The 10096-nt window shown below is 40.4% G+C and overlaps 1 protein-coding gene across 1 annotated transcript in view; it reads left to right on the top strand.

Moving 5' to 3' along the window:
• Nucleotides 1-1141: 1141 nt before the first annotated feature.
• The window catches only part of SLC6A8 (solute carrier family 6 member 8), a 56477-nt gene continuing 47522 nt past the window's right edge, over nt 1142-10096 (top strand). Inside the window, exon 1 of the mRNA XM_072431147.1 lies at nt 1142-2015. Within this exon, the coding sequence (XP_072287248.1) occupies nt 1739-2015 (277 nt within the window). The 5' untranslated portion in view covers nt 1142-1738. The remainder of the gene's footprint in view (nt 2016-10096) is intronic.

Genomic DNA, 10096 nt, shown 5'->3' with positions numbered 1-10096 from the left:
AAGCTGCTGATTTATAGTACAAACACAGCCAAGCACAACGGAGCCACAGATTACATTAAGCTGTTTACCTATAAACACATTGATGTCACATATTTCTTTCGTCCACGTGTCTGTTCATAAGCTGTCATTCTACAAGCTGCCTGCATGAAAGATAGCGCAATCAGCACTGCTTCTGAATAACTGCAATTGAAATAAATTATCACAGGCAAAGGAAGGGTTGGTGACAATGAATCTCCATTGGCAGTGTGTAGGAATATTGTTAAACGTGCGATATGTGCAGGGAAATTCCATGACAAAAGCCTGGAATATTTGTTTGTGCTCACGTCCAACAGAGATATGGAGGTGAGGAAAGACTGGCACGGATAAACACTGCAAGCTTCCTTATGAGTAATGAGGTCAGAGCCTGATGAATGTGAAATGTACAAACCCTGGTGTGCACATACCTACCTGATGTGTAGGTAGGTTTATGCATCCTGGGAATTTATACAGCTCTGACACATAGTAGAGTTATTGGAGTCATTGCCACTGCAATCCTCCAATGCTCAAAGGCTATCCAGGTCATGAGCGGGTGTCATTGCTGTCACCTTGAAATAACCTTGACAATAGCTGAAGGTCATCAAGCTGAGCTGTACTGGCAATATAATGAGGACGTCAATGCTGAACTGTTATCTGAAAAGATTCAGAAGCCTTTCAAGAGTTTAGGAAGTGTACAGAGCCAACATATAGCATTGCACCTCTCTTGTTCTCCCCTCCTGTCAGCATGCTCCTGTTGTGCTGTTTCTTGCACTCATACTGCAGCCCTGCTGTGCAAGGACCTTTTGATCTACTTTTTAATAAAACAATGTATTACTGAATACAGAGCTGCATTATTCCATCTCTGGAATAGTAGTGCATGCTGAGACTTGTAGTGCAGGCCAGGTTTTTCTTTCAGCTTCCCCCTCTTCCTTTTTCTGTGTATTCAGCTCCTTGCATGTACTTCCCAAAATAGTAACCATGTGAGGGTTTTCTCCTTCTGTCACTGACAGCACCATAGGACAGGATTTACTCAGCTGTCTGAATGGGTTCAATGGAGGAGAGGCGGGCAGAGCAATGGAGGAGAGGCGTGGAAGGCAAGCAAAGCAGAAGCATTGGCATTGGGTGTGATGCTGGCAGGGGAAGAGCAGCTGATGAAGAAGGAATAAAGTACAAGGCAGTGCAGAGGGAGGGTAAGGGAGGAGGAGTGCAGCTCAGTGACTTCATCCAGGCTCTGCTTTTAAGCCTCAGGGTACAGAAGTGCACACTTCAGAAATCCTTGCTGCACAATTGTCATCTAGCTCATAGCGGACTCGATTACACTGCAGTTTTGGCTTCCTTACGGGGGGCACCGGTATCTCCCTCATCCCCCCAGATTTTCATCCTCTTCGCCATCCGCCGCTGTAACCCATGAGATACTTTCGGCTCACCTTTAAGTGCTTTGTGGACGGTTTCTGAATCCTACCCCCCTCCCCTTTCCTTTGACCCCTCTTTCTTTATTTTCCTTTTTTTTTTTTTTTTTTTTTTACAATTTTATTTTTTTTTACTTAATTGCCAAACTGTTTTTTTTTTAATCTGCTGCAATTTTTTTAAAAAAGTATTATTTGATATTTAATTTTTAAAAGGTTCTCTGGTCCACAAGCAGGTGCTAGCGGAAAGAAAGGGGGAGGTAGGAGACAGGTGGGGCGAGCCGTTCTTTTTGGGTTAAGTACCGGCAACTTGAACGATGGAGAAGAGGAAATTGTCCTTGGATAACGGCAGCTACAAAGTGAACCTGGAGGAGAAAAATGGACAGCTCATACCGAGCGTGAATGGACACACTGACTCGTGTCACAATGGATCCATCAAAGGGGGTATCATGTATCCCCAAAACAGCCGGCAAGCCATTCCTGAAAGAGATACTTGGACCCGGCAGATGGATTTTATCATGTCGTGTGTGGGCTTTGCTGTTGGACTTGGAAATGTTTGGAGATTCCCCTACCTGTGCTACAAAAATGGAGGAGGTGGGTAAAGTCATAGATTTTTAGAATAAACTTATTCTAGCAAATAGTTGAACATCTAAATATAGATAACATTCTCAATTTCTAATTTATGAAGTTTATGTTGACTTTGCTTTTTGCTTTAGGTTGTCTATATGAACAGTCCTTTGGTATGTCCTCCAGGGTTAAACAATTTTTGACTATCTTCACCCACATCTGTACATTTAAAACAAGACTACCCTTTCCATACCCATAGCTACATATCCAAGTCTACCCTATCTATAGCCATAGCTACATATCCAAGTCTACCCTGTCCATAACCCTGGCTACATCTCCAAGTCTACCCTTACCATAACTACATATCCAAGTCTACCCTTACCATAACCCTGGCTACATATCCAAGTCTACCCTTACCAGAACCCTGGCTACATATCCAAGTCTACCCTTACCAGAACCCTGGCTACATAGCCATGTCTACCTTATCAAAAGCCATACCTACATATCCAAGTCTACCCTTACCATAACCCTGGCTACATATCCAAGTCTACCCTTACCAGAACTTGGATATGTAGCCAGGGTTATGGTAAGGGTAGACTTGGATATGTAGGTATGGCTATAGATAGGGAAGACTTGGAATTGGCTACATTTCCAAGTCTACCCTGTCCATAACCCTGGCTACATATCCAAGTCTACCCCTACCATAACCCTGGCTACATATCCAAGTCTACCCCTACCATAACCCTGGCTGCATATCCAAGTCTACCCCTACCATAGTCTACCCTATCTATAGCCATACCTACATATCCATGTCTACCCTATCTATAGCCATACCTACATATCCAAGTCTACCCTATCTTTAGCCATAGCTTTATATCCTAGTCTACCCTTACTATAACCCTGGCTACATTTCCAAATCTACCCTTTCCATACCCATATCTACATTTCCAAGTCTACCCTTTCCATACCCATATCTACATTTCCAAGTCTACCCTGTCCATAACCCTGGCTACATTTTCAATTCTACCCTGTCCATACCATGACTTCATATCCAAGCCTACCTGTCCATAACTATCCACTTACCCTGTCTATACCCAAGGCTACATTTTATAATTTGTGCCCTCTTCAACAATGTCAATGATTTACAAAACCAGCCTACCACATCTTAACACGTCAACATCCAGCAACTCACCAATGGGCCTTGCTTTGCCCCTACCCATGGCTTTTATTCATACTTTCACACCAAGTTTCCAAACTCCCTCGATTCACACATTCCAAAAGTATTCTTTGTCAATGGTCAAGATCTTTGCAGCTCCATGTCAAACAAGTAGTCATCTATATACATCTACAACTTTTGAGGGGTCCATCACGAACCAGTCTATAATGTCTTTCCCCAAGTCTTCAACCACCATATTACCTATAGCTAATGTGTACATTAGTGCTGATTCTGCACTGATGGGCACCATGGGGCAATACTAGACTTGTAATGCCCGAGCAAGCTTATTCCATTGCTTTATTTTGCCTGGTGTAGGTTGTCCATTAGTATCCCTGTCCCAGGTCATGTTGTTTAACTCTGTCTCTGAGAGACAGCTGTCCAATATTTATACAGTATCACATTTCCATAACTCCTGACAACCAGTTACTTGTTGACAACTTTACGGTACAAAAGATGGGAACAATGATATTGTTAAATCTTGGTTGTACAATTGCTTGTTTTTTATCCAATGCTTTAGGTTTAGGCAACATTCATATAGATGGTAAGCATTCAAAAGTAGTCAAAATGCTGTTTCTGTAACTATTAACCAACTGGAAGTTATTCTATATTTCTGCTAGGTATAGGATAAATTGTACATGACAGGTTTTCTTTGAGTTTTTTTAAATCCAACTTTTTTGAAGATGAAACCATGTGACCAATATTTTTTTTTTTTTACCTGAACAAAATAATGCAAAAGACCTCCCTGTACTAGCTGAACGTAGAGTTTTTTTCTTGCAGATCAGAATGCTTTATTTTATTTGTTGGAATGGTATTTTTTTTTTTATTTAATGTTACATTGCTTTACTAAACTTGGTAATATTTGGCTGGGAAGATTGCTCTTTTACTTAGAAAGGGATGTCAATGACCAAGCGATCTCTCAAAAATATACATAATTTAACAAGCCTAATGCAGGAGCCTTACAAAACAATATAATTTACTTTACTTCCAGCACCACACAATGTCCTTCCTTAAAAGGGGAGGTCTGGTCACTATAAAAAGCAGCAGTGTTTGAAGGTAGAGTGCTCAGAATTGGCCTCCTGGTATGCCAGGGGTTAAAACACTAGACAAACTGAGTAGCCTTCTCTGGTTTCTTGGACTCGGCTTTGTGCTCCCAAATTTCAGGACTCTGCGTCATATCACCATGTCCAGAGGTATTCATATCAGTCAGCAGCTGGATGTAGTACAAGAAATAAACAACTGTGCCTGATAGCCCTTCCTTAACTGGGAATTATTGACATTCGTGTAGTAGTTGTATAAAGTAAACCAACACTAAGAAAAGATTATTGGTCCCGGTGTTGGATTGAATTTGGGTTTAAAGTGTGCTAAGGTTCTTCAAACTTCTTTTGACTGGGCACACATTCAAGCAATCTTAGCTTACGTGTCCTTTGTTTGAGCCATGTGTACCCTGCATTTGGTTTTGACAACTATGAGCTAAATTACCAACCTAACCAGATCTAAAACAAAGAATTGGTGACTGTTGAGTTGCCCAAGCCAGCTCCCAAGGACAGCACAGTGTACCTAGGATGAAGCTTTGGCATGGTGTCCTCCATATTTTGGTGCCTAAGGTTATTTACAGCTTTGCTTCCTGCAGAATTCCTCAAATCACGACAGGATGCACTGTAGGAAGGGTAAGCGCAAGGCAAATGGCAATGCATACAAGACTTCAAGATCCAATCTCTAACTTCTTAATGTTCACATTCAACTTTTAGAGTTATTGTAACCTATCAAGTCAACAATTTTTCTTTTTCCAACAAATGGAACAGAAGTTTCCACAAGGTCATTGGCCTGTTTGGTCTGATGGCTCTTTCCTGACAATGATTTTTGATGTTGTGGTCAGGTCATTGATGCTACACTTGCACGGGACTCAATACCATATTGTATTGGGGCAATTGATGGAAAGGTTCTGGATATTATTAGGCCATATTGGGTGTATGTATTTCACTAAAGGCCATCTTTTCTGCTTGATCTTCAAAGCAAATTCTTGTCTCTCCTTATTGGGTTATTAATTGGGTTGGCTCAGTTGGGCGTGTTGTTTCTACATATAATATATTGAGATTCTTGCTTTCCTGGTATTGGTTATCACCATCAAAACCGATACCAAACATGGTATTTGGTTACCAACTAAGGCTGGTCACCTAGCAAAATGAATGTTCCCTCTGCAAAGAATAATTCACTTAGCTTTATGAAAGTCATAAGAAGTCACTGTGCAAAGGGAGCCCAATTATGTGTAAAAAAAATATAAAAATCATAATTTATGTTTGCACATATGGATGGCTGAAATGAGCAGTTTGAGTCTTTTTTCCTTGCAGAAACACTACAGAAAGTGAAAGCTTTTCTTTGCAAAGGGAGAGGAAATACCCTCCCAGGATAGCTTACTAAAAAGACAAGAAATAATCATCTTGCTGGCTTTACCTAAAGACTCCATTTGCATTGAGAATTGACCACTACTGTAAAATTAAGAAGAAGCATTTATATCAGTGTTTCTCAATGAGGGTTTTGTGGAACCCTAGCGGTTGTTAGGGGTTTCTTGAGCAATGAGCAATTTATGACTCTCAGGTCAATTTATCTGACATCAATGATCTTTTTGTCTATATGTATGGGTGACATTCCTCCCACTGGCAAACATTGTAAAAGGAATTCCTCCTATAGATCACCATGCTAATATACTGTCATCTGTGGATAAAGTAATTATAGAAGGGGTTCCTGATGACCCAAATATTATTTTAGCCTTCCGAACTTAATGAAAATTCTAGATGACTTTGCTCTTTGCTCTGGTTTGATGGTTAATAAAACTAAGTCTCAGGCACTTAATATAAATCTCTCTACGGAGATATGGTTAACGCTCCAGGGGAATTTTGATTTGGCAGAAAGACTCTATTCATTATCTAGGCATCCAGTTGACCCCTACGTACAATAGTCTTTACAGATGTAACTATGGTCCATTGCTTAAGAAAGTTTATGAGGATATCCGGAGGTGGTCTTTATCTCCACCTTCTTGGCTGGGAAGAATTGCGGCTGTTAAAATGAATTTATTACCTAGACTACTTTACCTATTTCGCACACTCCCGATGCAGGTTCCTATGAAGGAGATTGGTTTACTACAATCTAGAGTGATGCAATTCATTTGGGGGGGGGGGAAGAAGGCTAGGTTTCACAAGGACACGTTGTTAACTCCCAAAAGATTGGGAGGGTTGGGAGCCCCGCTTCTGAAATACTACTATGTAGCGGCGCAAGTAGCCCAATTGTCGATGAGTTCTTTACAAGGTGCGAGACCCCAATGGGTTGAGCTGGAGAACTTGGATGGCTTTGTGGGATCTATAGATTCCATCACGTGGAGGAGAAAAAATACCAGAGGCCCGGTAAAGTGTCCGGCTCTTTCCCACTCTTTGCAGATTTGGGACAAATTTGGCCATCACCCGAAACTTTCTTCTATCCACAAACCTCTCACCCCATTGTGGCTCAATCCGGACTTTCCACCGGGAATGCATCCAGCAGATTTTCATTGGTGGATCGCTAAAGGCTTTAAGCGTATTAAGGACATGATGGATGTCCGAGCGATAGTCACATGGGAACATTTATCCTCTCAATTTGAAATTCCAGCTGCGGAATACTTCCACTATAGACAACTGTATTCCTTTATCTCTCGGACAATTAGGGAAGCCCCAAAACCCATGTGTTCTTCGCCTTTTGAAAGCACTTGCTCATTTATAGCTCACACGAGGGGGCAAATCTCGGTTATTTACTCGGTGCTAATTGACCAGCATAAAAAATTGAGATATATGAGGGAATGGGAAAATGAATTGGGCATTGTGCTGGATCTGGAGGAGTGGCAGGATATGATATATGCCCTATCTAAAATATCTCAATTCTGGGGTGGTGGAGGCCAACTATAAAGTAGCCCTTAGATGGTACCTCACTCCGGATAAGTTGGCGAGGATGTTCCCTTCTGTCTCCCCTATGTGCTTCCGAGGGTGCGGGGACAGGGGTTCTATGGTACATATTTGGTGGACGTGTCCGCTGGCTAGGAGGTTTTGGAAGGAAGTATTTACCTTAATTTCAAGAGTGGTGAAACAGGAGATTCTGGTCACTGTGGAAGCTGCATTGTTTAGTAAAGTTGACACAACATTGTCGAAACCCACCCAAAAACTGATTAGGACGCTACTGGTGGCTAGTAGAATTGCATTGGCTAAAGCCTGGAAGGCACCTACAATTCCCTTGGAACCTATAACCTCCAAAATGAACTGGATCATGGTAAATGACAAACTTACCCATACCTTAAAGAATTCATTGGGCAGATTTGAAGATGTTTGGGAACCATGGTTAATATATACCGGTTTATAATAGCTGATTATGGGACCTCAACCTGTATTTTTGCTTTGTATTTAGACTTTGCTAGTACTTCCTCTACCCCTCTCCCCCCTACACCCTGTTGCTGTTTTCCCATCTTTGGTTTCCCTTCCCTTACACCCCTTTGTGTTTCCCCTTTTGTTAGTTATGTGTCTGTCTCGTCTTAAGAGTCAGGGTCAAAGTGAGAGAGGCATCTTCTTGTCTTCTATCCGTAATAATTTTCTTTTTTTTTTTTTTTATTTCTCCATATTTCTCTACCTCTGCTCTGGTTTCATACCGGGATTGTGATAATTACGGGTGTTGAAGGCTGTTATTGAATTTTATATTCTCATATAACACAGATGTCTCCTATGGTTTCAAGTTGTTTACTTTTGGTTTTTTGTCTACACCACCACTGTACTTTTTATTGCAAATGTTTGTTAAAGAGTTCTTGTTAATATTTTTTCAAAACTTCAATAAAAATATTGCAATACAAATATTATTTTAGGGGTTTCCCCCATATTGAAAATGATGAAAAGGCTGAGTTAGACTGATATTCAGCGATGATGGTTGGGTCTTGTTGGTCTCAACCATTAGTTGCTCTCCAACCTTTTTTTTGGTTATTTATATAAGGGGATAAGTAATTCCTAGGTTGACTAAAGCCATAGCAAGCAGAGCTGACCTTTGGCAACCCACCAGGTTTCTTCTGTAAGTAAAATACCACTTTTGAGAGGTCCAACTTTCTAAACCATCCATGTATTTATTCAGGTCTATAGGGTACTTAAGATCCTAATCGATAAGAAATGAGGGACAGAGCCTGGTGGTCCAAAGGAATGACTGACCATTCAAATATTGGACACCTGAGAACTAGAACAACTTGAATCGGATCACTTAAAGTTTATTGCAGGCTGGTTTCTAAGTGCTATAGACCAGACACACTAAAACCATGTTAATAAATGACTTTCTATGCATTTCACAGTTGCCTGCCCATTATTAAGCCATCAGATAACTTGTCATTTGTTGTCCATTATTAGATCTCTGCATATTTTGCAGTCACTGTATAGGGCCCAGTCATTCTTTTCACACGCATATTCAGCTATCCTGCTTCATAGAACTAACTGATAAGTTAATATTTAACCAAGACCTCTTATAACTTGGACATTCCTTAAGATAAAAGTAAAAAATAGACAGTTCTCAGTCACCTTGAGTGACTTTTGCTGGGATTTTATAGCCCAACTGAACTATTGGTTGAAATCAGCTTAATTCATTCTGGGTGCACCAAAGCAATGGGTGAGCAAAGTTTTACAATTCACGTCCTTTAAAAGCAACTACACCCTAAGTGGAAAAACCTGTTCATTGCCGACGTGCTGCAGAGAATGGCCCTTGGTTTCTCTAAAGAACCAGGAGTCTCTCTGCAGAGGTGAATTAGAAGATTTGAGGCTTGCATAGAAAAGCATGTCTTCTCCCATGATGCTGTAGAGATCAACAATTGGTTCTTCCACAGACATCCAATATGTCTCTTGCTGAGTCCAAACTGGAGCTCCACAATCGGTATTTTTTGCCATTTTATAATGAAACACCATCTAGATGGGGTAAGCTCTTCGGGGCAGGGTTCTCTCCTCCTGTATCACTGTCTGTATTAGTCTGTCATTTGCAATCCTTATTTATATATATTTATTTATATATTATATCTACAGCGCTGCGTAATATGCTGGCACTATATAAATCCTGTTTAATAATAATAATAATAACTCATGGTTCATAAATTTGGACCTAGAGAACAGGCAAAAAGTTTGCATCATGGCAATGTCCTCAGTGTCACTGGAAGAGTAAGTCAAGGGGCACAGATGGCAATGAACAAAAACCTGCAAGACAAATTCTTCTAAACCTTAACCTTCCTGTGCACTATTCAAATAAAAAAAAAAAAAAAAAGTTGTTGATGGAATATTAGTTCATGAGCCCTGAGCCAGCCAAAGACTTGTTTTGCAAACTGATTATTGGCAATAAGCCCACATAGTAAAAAATGCAGTAACTGTAACTGAGACAGACAGCAACATGTGCGTTCCTCACTCAAGAAGCTGAAAGTAACATCTGCCACTATGTGAAACCAGCAATAAAGGCTGAGCTTCAGTTTAACAATAACTCTTCTACTAATTCACAATTTCTAAATAATATAAATGTATTTTTAAAAACATTTCTGGTATTTATTTAGTACGCTCTTTTCTGATTGTTTATTATAAGCTGACCGAAGGCTTAAAACTTTTTCTTTTTTTAATACTGTATATGTATTTGTCAGTTACAATATTCACAGATAGCACTGCAAATGCTATTTCAGCCCAAAGGTGGCAGTGTCCATTTGCAGGCTGAAGGGTTTTTTTCTTAAAGGAAGCCTCCGTTCCAAATGTAATGACTATAGGTGCGTACACACTTCCAATTTTTATCGTTCAAAACGAATGACGAACGATCGATTGGGCAAAAAATCGTTCGTAAAAAAGTAACCAACGACGCCGACGAACGAGGAAAGTCG

The sequence above is a fragment of the Pyxicephalus adspersus genome, chromosome Z (genome assembly GCF_032062135.1).
Source record: "Pyxicephalus adspersus chromosome Z, UCB_Pads_2.0, whole genome shotgun sequence".
Classification (NCBI taxonomy): Eukaryota; Metazoa; Chordata; class Amphibia; order Anura; family Pyxicephalidae; genus Pyxicephalus; species Pyxicephalus adspersus.
Note: the sequence above shows the minus strand (reverse complement) of the source record. Positions and strands in the feature narration are given on the sequence as shown.